The 18,407-nt window shown below is 35.9% G+C and overlaps 1 protein-coding gene across 1 annotated transcript in view; it reads left to right on the top strand.

Moving 5' to 3' along the window:
- The window catches only part of LOC115439047 (chromodomain-helicase-DNA-binding protein 3-like), a 104,067-nt gene that overhangs the window by 56,971 nt on the left and 28,689 nt on the right, over nucleotides 1–18,407 (top strand). The window contains 6 exon segments of the mRNA XM_030162942.1: nucleotides 346–538; nucleotides 2,058–2,171; nucleotides 2,254–2,385; nucleotides 8,133–8,241; nucleotides 11,971–12,103; nucleotides 15,872–16,067. Coding sequence (XP_030018802.1) covers nucleotides 346–538; nucleotides 2,058–2,171; nucleotides 2,254–2,385; nucleotides 8,133–8,241; nucleotides 11,971–12,103; nucleotides 15,872–16,067 — 877 coding nt within the window.

Below are 18,407 nucleotides of genomic sequence, written 5' to 3' on the forward strand. Positions count from 1 at the left end.
ATTACATAGAATTTGTTAAAAATGCAGATTTAACATTATCATATTGATATAAATGTTTATTTCAAACATATAAAAATACCAAATGCACGAAGCAAATTAACGTAAGACATTTTTTTTACTATTGTACAAAAGAAAGAATACAATTGTGCTTATATAAATCTGAACAGGAGTGTGAAGTCCATTTAATCCACCACCTTCAACTTTAATCGTGGATTACATTACTCTAATTAATCAAACCATTACCAAAGTCAGTGATTTTAGGTGGTTAAAGGAACTCTACGGCCCACATACCAAAGGATTCATGTGCTTCTGTAGTGACTTTCTTTCTTTTTTTTTTTTTCGTAGCTTTCCTCCTCGACAAAAGAAACATCACAAAACGCGTCCCCGAGCGAAAAACACGAAGGAAAAGAGGAGAGCGAAGTGAAAGACGAGGAAAAGAAGGAAACCAACGACAGTTCAGCCTCGACGACGGAGGAGAAGAAAGTCCAGGAGGAGAAAAAAGAGGAGCCCAAACAAGACGTCAAAGAGGAGAAGTCAGGTAAAAAAAAAAAAGAAACCCAGAGAATTCACTTTAAAATCACAGTTTAACCCTTAAAGACCCACAACTACGTCAGTGTTGTTTTTTTCTCTAAATTAAATTGTTCCTCAGTGACTTATCAGCATTTATTCTAATATTATCCTCTACATTTGTCTTTTTTCAGTGAAAATCCCGTATTTTCTTATATTTAATTCACTGATCATGTAGATGTTCATTAAAGTTTAGAGTAAATTCAAAGGTTCTTATATCAAAAAAGAGAAAAACACAAGAAAAAGTGACTTTTTAAAGCAAAATCTATCATTAACTGAACATAAAACCAAATGTCTTAAGTTATATTTTGTTCAGAACTTATAATTTTGTCTTTGTTTTTGTTTTATGTTTTTCATTTTGTTGCCTGTTTCATTACTTTTTCTTGTATTTTTTATTTTTTATTCACTTTAATTTTATTGATGACTTTGGCTGTTTTTATGCATTTTTTTGGCTATTTAATATTTTGTTCCTTCATTTTTGTTAGTTTTGCTCCTTATTTTCTGTTATTTATTATCTTGTACATTTTCTTATTAATTTTTGTTCATTTTATTTATTATTTTATTTGTTTTTGTTCATGTTGCTTATGTTGTATATTTTTGTACATTTTGTCGCCAAAAACTGAAGAAAAAGTGCCTTTTTTCAGCAAAATCTATCACTAACTGAACATAAACCCAGTGTGTCCATCCACTATCATTGATCAAACTCCATGCGTTTATTAATTTTTCTTCAATTTTATTCAATTTGTGGCTCATTTTGTTCTTGTCACTCGTTATTTTTGTCAATTTTTTTTCATTTTGTTCATTTAATTGGTTACCTTGGCTGTTTCGGTTCATTTTCTTGCTTATTTTATTTTTTACTTCATTTCAGTCATTTTTTTTGGCTTATTTTTCATGTTACTTACTGTTTTGTAAATTTTTTGTTCATTTAATTTAATAATTTATATTTATAATCAAAAACCCAGTGTGTCCATCCACTGTCATTGATCAAACTCCATGAGTTTATTAATTTTTCTTCAATTTCTTTCAATTTGTGGCTCATTTTGTTCTTGTGGCTCATTATTTGTGTGAATTTTTTTATTAATTTTGTTCATTTCACTGATTACTTTGGCCATTTTTGTTCATTTTCTTGCATATTTTATTTGTTTTTTTAACTTAATTTCAGTCTTTTTTTGTTTATTTTTTATGTTACTTACTGTTTTGTAATTTTTTTGTTCATTTTATTTAATATTTTATATATATTCAACAACCCAGTGTGTCCATCCACTGTCATTGATCCAACTCCATGGGTTTTACTGATGAATCAGTGTTATAGAAGATAACGGTGTTTCCATGGTAACTATGAAGCCTCAGAACGTCCAAATGGGTCGTATCTGATGACCATGAAAAGATGAAGAACTGTATTTTACACCAATTATTTCCATGTATTGATAGAATAAATGGATCTGACCAGCAGAGGGCAGCACTAACATGACATCAGCTTTTCTTTACAGCCGATGAAGAAAAGGCCAGAGAAGAGAAAGAAAAAGGAAAGGACACGCCTCCAACCGTGACCACGGAAACATCAGACGCCAAAACCAAGATGGAGGTGTCGGATACGAAGAAAGGTACGAGAACAGCTCCCATTCACCTGGAGAACAGGTAAAACAGAAACACAAACCCAAAATGACCTGTTGGTGTCTGACACAGAGGAGGTCAAAGGTGAAAAGGATGCTGGGAAAGATGTCAAAGCGGCCAAGGAGGACGTCGCCAAGGGCAACGGGAAACCGGCGCCCGAGAGACCTCGCTTCATGTTTAACATCGCAGACGGAGGATTCACAGGTGGGTTTAAGGCGGGAATGTCGCAGTCAGGTTAGTTCAGGTTCCACATCCAGACCAATAGGATCTACAGTGGATCAGAACCAGTAACAGAATAACCTGGAAATAATGACAAATATCAACTATTGTCTTTGCTGTCGCGCAAAAACTTTAAACATTAAATTATGAAAATATGTACAGTTACAAACTATCCACACAAAAAAGATGTGAATAACCTGAAAAAAATTAATTTTGGGGGAAAAATAAGTGCAATTTTAACAGTATTATTCTTCAACGTATCATTTACACCTGTGCTTTATGGATCAGATCTACAAAGACACAAAACATTTAGTAACCGGAAAAATATTGATTAAATTGCACTGAATTTTCTTTAAACATTTCAGGTTGTTCGTATTTGTTCAGGTTATTCACATTTTATTGTAAAAGGATAGTTTAATGTAAATATTAAATATTAAAATACCTTAATTTAAATTTTTTGCACTAAAACAAATAGAAAAACTTGGAGTTGTCTTTATTTTTAAGCATAATGTAATTTTTTTTCACATTAAACCAAGAAGAAAATTTGGAGTCATTGTTTATAAGTTACAATGATAGTATTTTATTTTAGATCCTATTGGTGAAAATAATAAAAATTCTACATCTAAATCATTCTTTTTTAAACCAGGACATTCCTGTAACAACTGAAGAAAACTGTCTAAAACAGGACTGGATCAGACAGAACCCAGCCTGGTTCTGGTTCTGGTCCTGGTCCTGGTCCTGGCTTTGGTCTGACTCTGGTTCTAGCCCTGGTTCTGGCCCTGGTTCTGGCCCTGGTCCTGGCTTTGGTCTGACTCTGGTTCTAGCCCTGGTTCTGGCCCTGGTTCTGGCCCTGGTCCTGGCCCTGGTTTTGACCCTGGTTCTACCCCTGGTTCAGGCCCTGGTTCTGGCCTTGATTTTGAGCCTGGTTCTGGCCCTGGTCTTGGTCCTGGTTCTGACCCTGGCTCTGGACCTGGTTCTGACCGTGGTTCTGGCCTTGGGTCTGGCCCTGGGTCTGACCCTAGTTCTGGCCTTGGTTGTGACCCTGGTTCTGGCCCTTGGTCTGACCCTGGTTCTGGCCCTGGTTCAGGCCCTGATTCTGGCCTTGGCTGTGACCCTGGTTCTGGCTCTGGTTGTGGCCCTGGTCCTGACTCTGGTTCAGGCCCTGGTTCTGGCCTTGAGTCTGGCCCTGGTCCTGACTGTGGTTCTGGCCTTGGTCCTGACCCTGGTCCTGGCCCTGGTCCTGACCCTGGTTCTGGTCCTAGATGTTTCTGGTTCCAAACCCAGAGAACGCTGATGAACAGCTGTTTGACGGATGTGAAACCATCAATAATCCGTGGGAATAAAAACCTCAGATTCTGTTTTTTCTGTTTGTGACATGAGTCTGAAACTAAACTGGACCAAGACCTGAACCTGGATAATTAGGTCCACATAGTCTGGGACGTCCAAACACTGGCTCGGGGCCCTTCGGTGGGTCACAGGACGGTTTATTTAGGACGTCAGTTAAAAAAAAGCATCTGAAACATTTCACACACCACCACCAAGGACCATGTTTGATAGAACTAAATGTTCTGGTTGTGATTTATGACCCGGTTAAATAGACTCTATTTGTTTTATAAATAACACGAACATCTGGTTCTGATCTAATGAATATGTATTTGTTCTAAATGGTGAGTCTTTTAAAGTGGTTCTATGTATTGATGTTCCAGACTCTGACCAGCAGGGGTCAGTCTGGTACCAGAACACACTTAGAACCAGAACCACCATCAAACCAACCCTGTGGATCCACAGACCGGATCAGTCACTGAATAAAGTATGAAGTTCATTGTTTTCACACATCTGTATGAAGTTTAATTCCAAAACTCAAACTCATAGGCATTTATTTTAACAGTGACTAAAATAACTATGTGTTTTATAATGTTGATGTGCTGCATCAGCTGATAGTTTACATTATAACTCTGCTAGCTTAGCTCTGCTAGCTTAGCTCTGTTAGCTTAGCTGATTATTTTGTGCCGTGATACTTTTGGTAATTTGGTTAATTTTATTGACCATTTTGTGCATTTTTTTCAGATTTAATGGTGTTTTGTTCATTTTTTGTTCATTTTTATTATTTTGAGTAATTTGTTACAGATGATTTTGCACATCTGTCATTTGTTTTCTTAATCGCTTGTTTGTTCCATTTCACACTTGCTCAAAATAACACTCTCATAATGTTGACGTGTTGCATCAGCTGATAGTTTACATCATAGCTCTGTTAGCTTAGCTCTGTTAACTTAGCTGATTATTTTGTGCCTTGACACTTCTGGTAATTTGGTTAATTTTATTGATCATTTTGTGCATTTTTGTCAGATTTAGTGGTGTTTTCTTAGCTCTGTTAGCATAACTGTTAGCTTAGCGGATTTTGTGCTCCTTGGTTCATTTTCTCAATGCTTGTGGTAATTTTTGTTCAATTTATTGCTCATTTTGTGCATTTTTTCAGATTTAGTGGGTTTTAGTTGATTTTTTTGTTCATTTTATTTATTATTTTTTTTCATTTTGTTACAGGCAATTTTGCACATCTGTCATTTGTTTTCTTAATCGCTTGTTTGTTCCATTTCACACTTGCTCAAAATAACACTGGGTCTCATAATGTTGACATCTTGCATCAGCTGATAGTTTACATTATAGCTCTGTTAGCTTAGCTCTGTTAGCATAGCTGTTAGATTAGCTGATTATTTTGTGCCCCTTGGTTCATTTTTCTGATGCTTGTGGTAATTTTTGTTCATTTTATTGATCATTGTGTGCCTTTTTGTCAAATTTAGTGGATTTTAGTTCATTTTTTGTTAATTTTATTTATTATATTGTGTATTTTGTTACTGACAAATTTGCACATCTGTCATTAGTTATCTGTTATTAGTTATTAATTAGAGCTCTGTTAGCTTAGCTCTGTTAGCTTAGCTCTGTTTTTAGACTCAAAACAGCCACAGTAAAACTATAAATCACCTCTGTTTTCTGTTTGGTTTATGTTGTCAGTAGCTGAACTAAAGATCGGTTTGAATCCAACAAACAAGGTCAGAACTCTCATAATTTAGTCTGAACCGTGGATCAACAAACAGCAACTTAGCAACAATAAGAACATCCCATAATACATTTATACCTTCTTAAGGCTCGGAATCAAACTCACCCGTGTAGAGGAAACACGGACATTTCAGTATCAAACTCCATTTTTCCATGGCTTTATTTTTTTCATAATTTCTTTTGTTTGACTCTGACAGTTGTTTCTTTCTAGATCTCATCTTCATTGTGGCTCACTACTCCCTCTAGTGGTCACATACATTTACATTATGGCTGTAAATAAGCCCAGTTCATGTATCTGTAACTGAATATATTAACTTAACATCAGAACTCTTTATTCTGCAAACTCTAATGATACTTATGGGTTATTTTTGAGTGTTTTTAAGTACTAATACTACATGTAGCTACTTTAAATAAAAGTAAAATATGCTTATTTTGACCTCCAAGATTTTTCATTGATAATTCCATGGTATTACTATAATATTACCTGTTTATTACCAAACTATTACCCTAGTTTCACCTTATTGTTACCGGCACCTTAGCAAAGATAGTAATAATTTTAGCAGAAATTATTTGTATAGTCCCTTTAAATATTCAGGATTCTTTTGAAATGTGATGCATAAATGGCAGTAAAGTGTCCTGGAATGCGTAAATAAATTCTCTCTTCCTGATTTACAGATTTAAATATGTAGAATATTTATTTAGTGCTGTGTTCAGGGTCTAAAATACTTTAGTTATTGGGTCGTATAGGAATAGTATAATATGAGAGGTCATTTTTAATTAAGACAAGAAAAGATGTAACAAGACAAAAATGACCTAAAACACTTATAAGGATTAAAATAACATAAAATATGTAAAGATAAATATTACATTAAACACACAAGATGAAAATAATGAAAGCAAATGAAAGGTGAAAATGAAAAAAGAGCATTTGTGAGACAGTGTTTCTCTGTAAAAAAAAAAAAAAAAAAAAAAAAAAAAAAAATTGACCTTTGACAATTTTTGATATATTTTTGTAAGTTTGGGACCTGAAGTGAATAACTGATCTATAGATAGATAGATAGATATGTACTTTATTGATCCTGAAGGAAATTCTGTGAACTCCGTAGCTCGCATACATACATACAAATGAGATGTAAGAGTTAAGTATAGAGAATAAGAATAATAATAAATAAAAAAAAGTGACATAGCCATAATATATGAATAAGATAACATAGCCAGAAAAAATAAATACCTAGCCAATACAATAAAAAACACACAATAAAAGCACATGAGGCAGTCAGACCAGAGGCACTCATGAACTGGGTTGTGCTGGTTCCTTCTAAAAAGTGAAATAAAAGCCAGAACATGGTCTGTACAAACACTTTCCAATCTGAAAATGAACACAGGCCTTCGTCATCATTTCTATCGTTAAGTCTAGTCTGGATTTTATTATCAATCTGTCATTATTTTCAGATACGACATCATTATTTTGACCTGCAGGGCCTTATTTCCATCACAGTGGCACTAATGGGTTTCCATACATTCCACAAGTGAACGACTAAATCAGATGGAAGCAGTGGCTGAAACTGGGTATAAAACCTTGAAACAAATTTCCACTGCTGTTAGAACCGCATTATTAGACTCATATAATAAACACTGAATCATCTACTAACAGAGGCTGGTTTATAGGGTCTATATGTACGATTTTAATGTTCAAAAACTAAAAAAACTGAAATTAAAATTGGAATGTTTAGAAGAAATATCTGTGAAGTTCTTCCAAAGGTGCTGATGTATTGGATTGTACAGATATGAAGTGAATGTATGTGACCACTAGAGGGAGTAGTGAGCCACAATGAGGATGAGAACCAGAAAGAAACAACTGTCAGAGTTAAAGAAAAAAAGAGACAAAAATATAATCTTTATATAAACTAATATTGTCATTAATAAAACCAGGAGAAGTCAGATGCAGCTTGGTCACAACAAGGTGAAACTAGGGTAATAGTTGATAATAAACAGACTGACCCCTGCTGGTCAGTCCAGTTTGGGTTTTTAATTTTCCATTTTTTCCTTTGATTCTTGTTTAGGTTTTACATTTTCTGTTTTTTCCTGTGGTTCTGGTTTTCAGTTTTCCTTTTTTTTTTTAAATTTTTCGTCTGGTTTAGGTTTTTAATTTCTCGTTTTGTCCTCTGGTTCTGGTTCTAAATTTTGTTTTTTTCCAACTAGATTTTTAATTTTCAGTTTTTTCCTCTGGTTCTGGTTTTTATTTTTCAGTTTGTACCTCTGATTCTGGTTTGAGTTTTTAATTTCCTGTTTTTTTCCTCTGGTTCTGGTTTTAAATTTTTAGTTTTTTTCTGTTTAGATTTTTAATTTTCCATTTTTTTCCTCTGGTTCTGGTTTTTAATTTTATGTTTTTTCCTCTGGTTATGGTTTTTAATTTTTGTTTTTTCCTCTAGTTCTGGTTTTTAATTTTGCACTTTTTTCTTCTGGTTCTGGTTTTTAATTTTGCACTTTTTTCCTCTGGTTCTGGTTTTTAATTTTCTGTTTTTTCCTCTGGTTCTGATTTTTAATTTTGCGTTTTTTCCTCTGGTTCTGGTTTTTAATTTTCCATTTTTTCCTCTAGTTCTGGTTTTTAATTTTGTGTTTTTTCCTCTGGTTCTGGTTTTTAACTTTCTGTTTTTTCCTCTGGTTCTGGTTTTCAGAGCTCCACACTCTCTGGCAGAACGAGGAGAGGGCTGCCATCTCTTCGGGGAAGATGAACGAGATCTGGCACCGCCGACACGACTTCTGGCTGCTGGCGGGAATCGTCATGTATCCTTGACAGCGGTTGCCCGGGCAATGACCCCGGTGTGTTTGTGTTTCTATTGGGCGGCAGGAGTTCACCTTAGTAAGTCAACAAGTCAACCACAGCAGGAGGGTCATGGAATGGGTCGACATTATCGTAGTTAAAACTGAAAGAACCAGGATAATGTTCTTAAACGGAACCAAAACATCTTTTTCATTAGAGATTGAAGCAGAAATATTAGTGGAAATTCCACAGCATAAGAAGGAAATGGTCAAAATGTGTAAATAAATATTGAATCAGTGTGAACATAATCACATCAAGGCTGGTTTACATGAGTCCTTAAATAATGACGGAAACAGTAACTCTGTGTCTTTAACCCGATAACACTAAACGTATATTTGATACATGAGTTTTGAAGCCCTCTACATGATCAGTGGGATATTTTTTGTCTTGGAAAAACCTGATGTATACAATTAGATACATGCAATACACAGATAATCCACCAGAGGGAGGAATTCATTCACCAGAGGCCTTTCCAGTGACACTACAAGACTGTCATTAATCCAATCCAATCCAACTTTATTTGTAAAGCCCTTTAAAACAATCGCAGTGGACCAAAGTGCTGTACTGAAGAATAATTAAAACCAAAATAAAAGAATAAATTACAAGAATAGATAAAAAACAAAACAAAACATAAAAGCCATACAATTTAAAAACAACAAAAAATAAGAACAATAAACCACTACCAAATAAAAACAGTAGAATAATAAAAATAATACATTCAAACATCTCACATGGTTTCAAAAGCCAAGGAGAAAAGATGGGTTTTAAGAAGGGATTTAAAAACAGACAGAGAGGAAGCAGAACTTTAACAAATTGATAATTCCTTTATAAAATTGGCAGACAGGTTTGTGTTATATTATGTTTTTGTTTGTTCAAAAATAATATTTGAGCATTGAGTCCCAGTGTATCAAATATGATACAAAATTGAAACTCATACATGGAAATTGATATTTGAAAAAAACATTGTTTTTTTGTTGTTCAGACGGACCAATAAAGGCTCCAGTTTCAAAGAACTGGAATTTTCTTTCAATAATGATGTAATGGTTCAGGCTTTACAGGGTTAAATATGACCTTTTCTCTGAATAATGAGAAACTTCAGCAGAATGATTAGAAACTCAAAATTATCAGAAATGTTGTCTAAGTGATGACAAACTCTGAATAATGAGAAACCAGAACAAAATGAGAAATGTTTTCCACATGAGGGAAATATTTCACAAAATGATGATAAACCTGTAAATAACAAAAAACTTCATGTGAAACAAAATGAAAAACCAGAACAAAGTACAACAATGAGAACGTTTCTATTAGAAACTTAAATAAAATGGTAAGAAACATCAGCAAAATAGTGAAAAACACCCTGTAAATAATGAGAAATATTGTGAAACTGAAAGAATTACAATCTTTTTATTAGAAATTATTATATTGTTTCTGTAAATGGCAAGAAACCAATGAAATAAAATGGAAGTGTCTGTAAATAATGAGAAAAATTCTACATATAATTAGAAAGAAAAGGGGAAAAAAATCATGTAAATGATGAAAAACCTGGGAAACAAGAAAAAAAACCAAAATGATATAATTTATGTAAGGCCCATTTCTTAAACAGAACCAAATCGCTCTTGTAATGACCAGAAAAAAAAGATTTATTAAAACTCAAACCAGTCCAGACACAAGGACATGACTAACATGAATTTCTGCTGTAGTTACACATTTTATACCATTATTTAATAAAACATTTGGTTCATTTTTAATCCACTGTTGCCCATAAAGTTGGAATAAAATATTTCTACCTCTTCTTGTGAATTAATAGTGGCAGTGTGATTTATTCTGATAGATAAAGTGTAACTGGAACTGAGTGTGTGATCAGTGCACCTGCACAGTCAAAGGTGATTAAATAGGAATAAAAATAGGAATGTGTCTGAAAATAAAGTGGACAACAGTGGACGGTATGTACAGCCAAAGACAGCACATTAAGCTTTAACATGAGGAAAATTCACATTGGGAACATGTTGAAATGAATCAAAAAGTTGGGAACTTAGATTTGTTTTATATCACACAAAAGTTAAAGGAGGTGACATGGATTTATATGTTTTAACTGAAAGAAGAGAAGGAAAAAAGAAACGGATCAAAGAAAACAAATGATGTGCGAAGAATCTTCTGTCAGTGTTAATGTGGTTCATCAGGTTGCTCTGATCATCCTTTAGCCAGGGCCGTATTAACACATGAGCCTTTGGGGCACCTGCCCGTGGCCCCCCACAAGCACAGGGGCCCCATGCTAGTCAGTGTTTATTAACCCTTCAATGCCCCTTGTATCATATATGATACATACCCACTGGGGCGCCGATTAGGAGGGGTAAACATGACAAATTCATGGGGCCCAGCATGTGTGGGGGGCCCACAGAGCAGAGGAGGGGGTCCAGTGGACACAGGCTAGGAGTTGTGAAAATGTCCTGTAAGGTCTGCTGTATAAGAGAGACAAAGAAATCGGAAATCAGACGTTGAAAGCATGTAAAGTTTCAGTTTCATTTTCATGCTAGCGCAAGTGACATTATGCGTGGCCTCCCCCCCCGCCCTGCTCTGACAGATTGACAGTTTCTGTATTTTATGAAAGGGCCCACAGCGTTTAGCTTTCACGGGGCACACAATTGGTAGCGGCGCCCCTACATACCCATCAAAGGTGTGTAGTTACTTCACTAATTGCTAATTTAAGTTCTTTTCTGCTTTTTCCAATTATTTTTAAAAAATGTTTTTATTTTACACATGAATTTTTATATTTTTTATATAGATGTGTTCTATTTACTACTAGAATTTCCCAAGCATTTTATGTAGATTTTATTATTTTGTATTGGAATTTTTCAATCATTTTATAAAAATTTGATTATTTTGTACCGAAATGTTTTAAATAATTTTACAGAATTTTGTTTATATTGTACTAATGTTTTTCAATCATTTTTTTTACAGTTTTTTTTTTTATTTCATACTATAATTTGAACAGAAAAATCATTTCCGACGATTTTAAATCTGTATTCCAGGATGTTGAAATGGCACTCAGTGTTCATGTGCATGATGGTGACCAACTGTGCAGCAGAACGTTCTTTTTTTTAAGACTAAAATGTATAAAAAATCAGCTTCATAGCACGATGGGGTGGCATTATTTGAACTCAAGCCAATAGCAAGTGGTTCCAGGCATAACAAACCCCACCCCTCACACATATTGTTACTTATTTTGGCATTGATCCAGCTGATGTCATCATGTCTGTGCGTGTGCTGATGTCAGCATAGACATAGACAGCATAGACAAATTTCAGCCATTATAAGTAAATGGGAATTTTTTTTTTTTTTTAAATTCATAAAAAATTTTAACTTTGACCTACTTTTCCCAAAAGGTAATCACATCTATTCTGGGTCATTGTCCATCTATAAACCCAATTTGCTAAAGTGTTAACAAAGAAACAAACCAAACCAAAAACAATACCCCTTGCCTCCTTCAGGGGGCGGGCTTGGATTCTAATCCCCTTTCTTGGACTTGGACTGATTTTAACGACCTGCCTCTTCACATGCCTCTTTATCGTCAAAGTAAAGTTTTATATGTAATTCTGTCGTGTTTCTGTGTCGCTTTCGATGATGTGACGACTTCACACTCACAGCTCCTTGCCAAACAACGACATTAAATGACCCTTGACCTTTGACCCCAGCCACGGCTACGCCCGGTGGCAGGACATCCAGAACGACCCCCAGTTCGCCATCGTCAACGAGCCCTTTAAGTCGCAGGCGAATAAAGGCAACTTCCTGGAGATGAAGAACAAGTTCCTGGCTCGACGGTTTAAGGTAAGGCAGCACTTTACAGTGGAGGCCATAAGTATGTGGACGGAAGCGAAGGATGGGGATGAAACGACCATGGAGTCATCGACTGTATCAAAGTATTAGTTCAGTTCAGTTTATTTCAAATATGCAACAAAACAAACCAAATAATCTTACTTTAGTCCTTAGAAATAAAATAGTTTGCAAGAAAATGTGACGAAAGGGGACGAAACGACCATGGGTTCATCGACTGCATCCAAGCATTAATTCAGTTCAGTTTATTTTGAATAAGCAAAAAAACAAACAAAATAGTCCTACCTTAGTCCTTAGAAATAAAACAGATTGCAAGAAAATGTGAAAAACGTAACTTCATTCACATATTTGAAAAGGAGGGGGAGGAAGTATAACTTATTTAATCCCCCCCTTCTCCACATGAGGTAAAAATATAAATAAATAAATACATACATACATACATCCTTGAAGGCAACTGAAAATGAATCCACAAATAAACAAAGAGAACAACAATTAAAAACAACCTTCATATTTATAATAAGCTTAGTTTGTCCACTTACTTTTGAGGCTCTGAAAATGAACAAAATATGTGTAAAATGGTTCTAATTCCTAAACAGTTAAAGCAATGATATTGAAATCCTTTTAGTTCAGGTTCCACATTTAGACCAATATGATCTAAAGTAAAATAATAATGGAATAACCTATAAATAATGACAACTGCAAACATTTCTCTGTTTTTGAGTGAGAAAAGTAAAGTTACATGATGAAAATGTTTACATCTATAAACTGTCCTTTAAAAAAAATGTGAATGTTAAAAACCTGAAATTTCATCAAAAAAATAAGTGTAATTTTACCAATATTCTGTCTCAGTTTATCATTTACACATTATAACGTACAGATCACAGTGGATCTACAAATACTCAAATCATTTAAAAATAGGCAGAATACTGGTAAATAAAAAAACAAAAACAAAACATTTCAGTCATTTCATATGATTCACAACATCACTGATTGTTACTATCTTCAGTGTCATTTTTCATCCCAGGGGGCAGATTGGACCTTTTGGCAGTCAGTTTTGGTCCATGGGCCGTATGTTTGACCGCCCCCCCCGCCCCAGTTAATGCAATATTTTTGTCAAATCCATTGAATTAAATGTAAATGTATGTTAAATGTAAATGTAAATCTCATCTGGTCTGTTTCATTTCAGATCCACTGTGTTGGTGAACAGAGGAAAAAAATCTAAACACATCACTGTCCAAATACTTATGGACACGACCGTATACAGTATATATATGAAGTAATTCAGTCATACCTAATTAATAATTGAAAAATGAAAGCATCCTGTACAAAAACACACAAGACAAATAAATACAAAAAGAACTGTCAAGACAATAAGTAATACATAAATAGATAAAAAAGTAAATATAGGATATAAGATTAACAATAGAATACAAGAGCAAACACACTATACATAATAAATTAGAAGTATAAAAAAGAAAGAAAGAGGAACAGAAATAATGGAAAATTCAATAACACAATAAAGTGCAACAATAAACTGTAAAATAACGAAGAGAAAAGAATTATTACAAAGAACATGAGTAACTGACACAATAATATTAAGTATAAATGCTTTGTTAACGTAAAGTTTATTTTTAGTAGCACATTTACAACAATGTAAAATGCCCAAAGTGCTGTACAAAGATGTAGGTAAGTAAGTAAAATTTATTTGTATAGCACTTATCACAGAGCAACCTCACAAAGTGCTTTACAGATTAAAAGGATACAAGACAGGTGAAACACAAGATACGATAAAACTAGTAAAAAAAATACATACAGTCACGGAAAAAAATATTAGTTAATCAAAAGTCATCAAAAACAATGGTTATGTAATCCAGTCCTAACTCCTGTGTGTGTCATCTGACTAAAACAGACAGAAAAGAAAACATGGAATGAATAAAAGCACTGTTTTTGTCAGTACAATGCCATAGATATTGATGGAAGAACTGAAGTGATTTTGGTTTTTATCAAGAAAACATGTTAAATGAATAGATATCAGCACTGAAATTAAACTACTATGAGCTATTTTTGTTGGTATCATTATATTTTTCCAAACAAATGGACCTTTAGTTGGACCAGGCATTAAAATGAACAAGAAACTGAAGAAAACAAGGGTGGTCTAATAATTTTTTTGCGACTGTAGATATACAAGATAGAATATAGTAAAACTGAGAAAACAGATACACAAAAACAGGATAAATAGTATCTAAAAACACAACCAGAAGATGAAACAAATAAGTCACAAACTTGTTTTAAAAGACACAATTTCATAAATAATGAAAGAATTATATATAATGAAAACCCTAATAATAATAATAATAATAATAATAATAATAATAACAATACTGAATAAGTCAATGCCAGTGAAGAGTATCAGTCTGAGTTACAGTCCATGTGTCAGATCTATACGCCTGTGCATCAGAACCTGTTGAGCGGTGTCTGGGTCACATGACCTACATGTTGTCGTGCGGTTCTGCTGACGCTGGCATTTCCGGGCGGATCTCATCCTGTTTTTGACAGACAGGCCTGTTTCAGATCCTGTATCTTCGTCCTTTCCACATTTCTGAGCCTGACATCATCGATAACCACAGAAGTGAAGTTTCTTCACTCGTTTCCTCCTGAGGCGCTAAAGTTGGATGTGGTTGAACAAAGTGGTAACCGCAGCGACTATAAATTAAGTATTTCATTAGAAACACCCACAAATGGGTCTGATGACCACCACTTCTTCTAAAGTACTCGAGACGTTTCTCAATACGTGTTCTCGTCTGTTCTCGTGGAACTCCATCTGTCACGGCCAAGTTCTGTTCCATTTAAAAGTTCGCACAAACCAAGATCGGATGGACCAGATGTTGTTCTTATCTGCTAGCTTAAACCAAGAATGCACTGGTGGTGATTTGTGAAGCAAATATCCCAAGATGCATTTCGTGCTGCTGTCAATTTACTGTTGAAGACGACGGCGTCTTCTGTGAAAACTGACCTCAGAAATGTTTTACTGAGCAGACATCATCACCAGATGATGCGATAGAATGAGCCTGTTTACAAGACACTAAAAGTCCGATACCTGGGAGTAATCGGATAATTGTAATAATCAGATCTGACATATTTACATGCACTTAAGAAATGCGATAATCGATAAACCCTGGTTTAGACGCTCCAGTCCATTATCGGGTTTCTTTCAGAGTACATACGTACGTAGTGATGGTAGAATCAAACTTCCTGTTATTGTCCTCCACTCGCGTATGACGACATAATTTCTATGGTTTTTACTCCTCAGCCAAAGGTTATTGTAATGGTTTTGTCGTCTGTCTGTCTGTCCATTCAACAACTTAATCGCAGTAAGTGGCCAATCAGTAAATGCAGAGGTGAACATCAGCTAATGGTAGAACATCTACAGAGGAGTGATTTTAATTCTAATCTATTGATCTTTAATTCACCTCATCGTCAGTATCAGCCACAGTTATCATCAACCTCCAACCATCATTCACCTTCATCATCCTCAGTTTCCAGGTGTTCCCAGGTGTTTCCAGGTGCATGTAAACTGTAAATGTTTGTACAGCAGTAACTGGACTTTTACAGCTATCATGTGTCACAGTCAGTGTGGACCTCTGCAACTATATTTTATTAATTCTGTATTTTATCACGCTAATGCACTGTGGGATGACGGCGCCTTCCTCCTCCCTGGAATGACGGGTCTTCGTCTGCTGTTTGTTTTCCTCCCGTCTTCAGCTGTTGGAGCAGGCGTTGGTGATCGAGGAGCAGCTTCGGCGGGCGGCATACCTGAACATGACCCAGGACCCCAGCCACCCAGCCATGGCCCTCAATGCCCGCTTCGCCGAGGTCGAGTGTCTGGCCGAGTCGCACCAGCACCTTAGCAAGGAGTCGCTGGCTGGCAACAAACCGGCCAATGCCGTCCTGCACAAAGGTCAGACCACACCACAGCATGCACCGTCAAATAAAGTCCACATAAAGGCCTGGTGCCGTCAAATAAAGTCCACATAAAGGCCCGGTACTGTCAAATAAAGTCTACATAAAGGCCCGGTACTGTCAAATAAAGACCAAATAAAGGCCCAATACTGTCAAATAAACACCAATAAAGGCCCAGTACCATCAAATAAAGACCAAATAAAGGCCTGGTACCATCAAATAAAGGCCCAGTATTGTCAAATAAACACCCAATAAAGGCCCGGTACCGTTAAATAAAGACCAAATAAAGCCCTGGTACTGTCAAAGCCCAAATAAAGGCCTGGTACCATCAAACGTAGACCAAATAATGGCCTGGTACTGTCAAAGCCCAAATAAAGGCCTGGTACCATCAAACATAGACCAAATAAAGGCCTGGTACCATCAAATAAACACAAAATAAAGGCCCAGTACCGTCAAATAAAGTCCAAATAAAGGTCCAGTACCGTCAAATTAAAACCAAATATAGGCCTGGTGCTGTCAAATATAGGCCAAATAAAGGCCCAGTACCATCAAATAAAGTCCAAATAAAGGCCCAGTACCATCAAGTAAAGGCCTGGTACCATCAAATATAGACCAAATAAAGGCCCGGTACCATTAAATAAAGGCCAAATAAAGGCATGGTACTGTAAAATATAGGCCAAATAAAGTTCTGGTACTGCCAAATATAGGCCAAATAAAGGTCTGGTACTGTCAAATAAAAGCTGTGTACTGTCAAATAAAGGCCTGCATCAAGTAAAGGCTTGGTACCTCCACTGCAGGTACCAGGCCTTTATTTGACCTAGATCTATATTTCTGAATCCTATGTTTCATTTAGTAAGTACTTGTTTTGTTTCGAATTTTAAACATTGTGTTGGCCCTTTAACATCCACTATTGGCTGACCCATCACACCCACCCCATCACATTAATATGTTCTTCTATGTGTTCCTTGATAGATGATCAACAAGTTGTTAATTTGACTTGTTAATTCACATCTTCGGTTTATTTTTATTTTTATTACTGTTTTTGAGCACCACTGCCTTATATAACTGTGTGTGATCAGTTTATTTTCACACTGAATATGAACTAAACCATCGCTATGATCTGGACTGAAACCACCTATTTTAATCCAACCAAACTCCAGCTGTTTGGTTCAGATTAAAGTCAGATAGTCCAAAACTCTGCATCTAAGGTGGTTGTGAAAACACCGAGACCCGTCTTCTAATCGATTCGTAGGAAATACATTTGTACCATAAATACATGACAAAATACATCAGCGGTCGTTGAACCCACGTTTGTCAGAGACTGAAATACACGAACAAACGAGGTCTGTATTTAGAGAGCAGTTGGAGTGATTTGAAGACAGATAACGTCAAATTTACAGCAAAAGCAGATCCACATTATCAACACATCTGAGCAGAGGTGTTGTGCAATCACGTTTGTCCTCATACTGTGACGGTATCGCTTTGCCTGGAGCGAACTTCCCAACGCCAGGCTGAAGATAAGCTCACATGTCGTTAAGTGACGGCTCCCAACATTTCCTCACTAAGTCTTTGGCAGGTCCGTTCATGTTTATATTGTTCTTTCAAAAAAGGATTACACGCTCAAACACTACTGTTCTTGTATTTCTGCACGTCGAGGCTCTGAACCCAATAAACGCTCCCAAACATCATTATCAACCTCCACTGGTCTGTAATCAGTGATTTATTTGATAAGGCTCCGATGACAGAGGCAGCATAATAAAGGATGGGAACGGTAATCACAGCTAAGAATAGAAGTGGAAATGAGCCAGTTAAACGTCTAATGCCTGGAAGAACGAAGCGAGGCCCTCTGGCTGTTTTAACAGACTGGTTAAAGCCATGTAAATGATGTTAAATCACAGTCATCTCTGTATTAACCATACGAGATGTTCACTGTCAGTGCAGAAGTAACCAGTCAGTAGGTGTTTTTATTCCTGTGGCCGGAGGCGTTGTGTTTTTAGGTCAAACGTTTCAGAAACACCTCGAGGGAATTCTTTCAAATTTAGCAGAAAAGTTCACTCAGTCTCAAGGATGCAACTGTTACAATTTGGTCAAAGAGCGACAACCGCAACTCAAAGCTGAAGCCAAAGCAGAGGCCGCTGATGTTGAGTCCAAAAAACCCTGGCTCCGACTGACTCCACAACTTCAATATCGATTTAGAAATTCTAGGTCAAGACGTTTTTCCAGGAGTCAGTCTGGTTTATTTGGACTGGTGTGTTGGTGGCCTTTTGTGAGTTATTACTAGATTTAAAGGGTAATAGAAGGTTTTTATTTGACAGCTAGCGGACCTGCTGAGTTGGAT

This window comes from Sphaeramia orbicularis, chromosome 18 (assembly GCF_902148855.1).
Source record: "Sphaeramia orbicularis chromosome 18, fSphaOr1.1, whole genome shotgun sequence".
In the NCBI taxonomy this organism is placed as follows: domain Eukaryota; kingdom Metazoa; phylum Chordata; class Actinopteri; order Kurtiformes; family Apogonidae; genus Sphaeramia; species Sphaeramia orbicularis.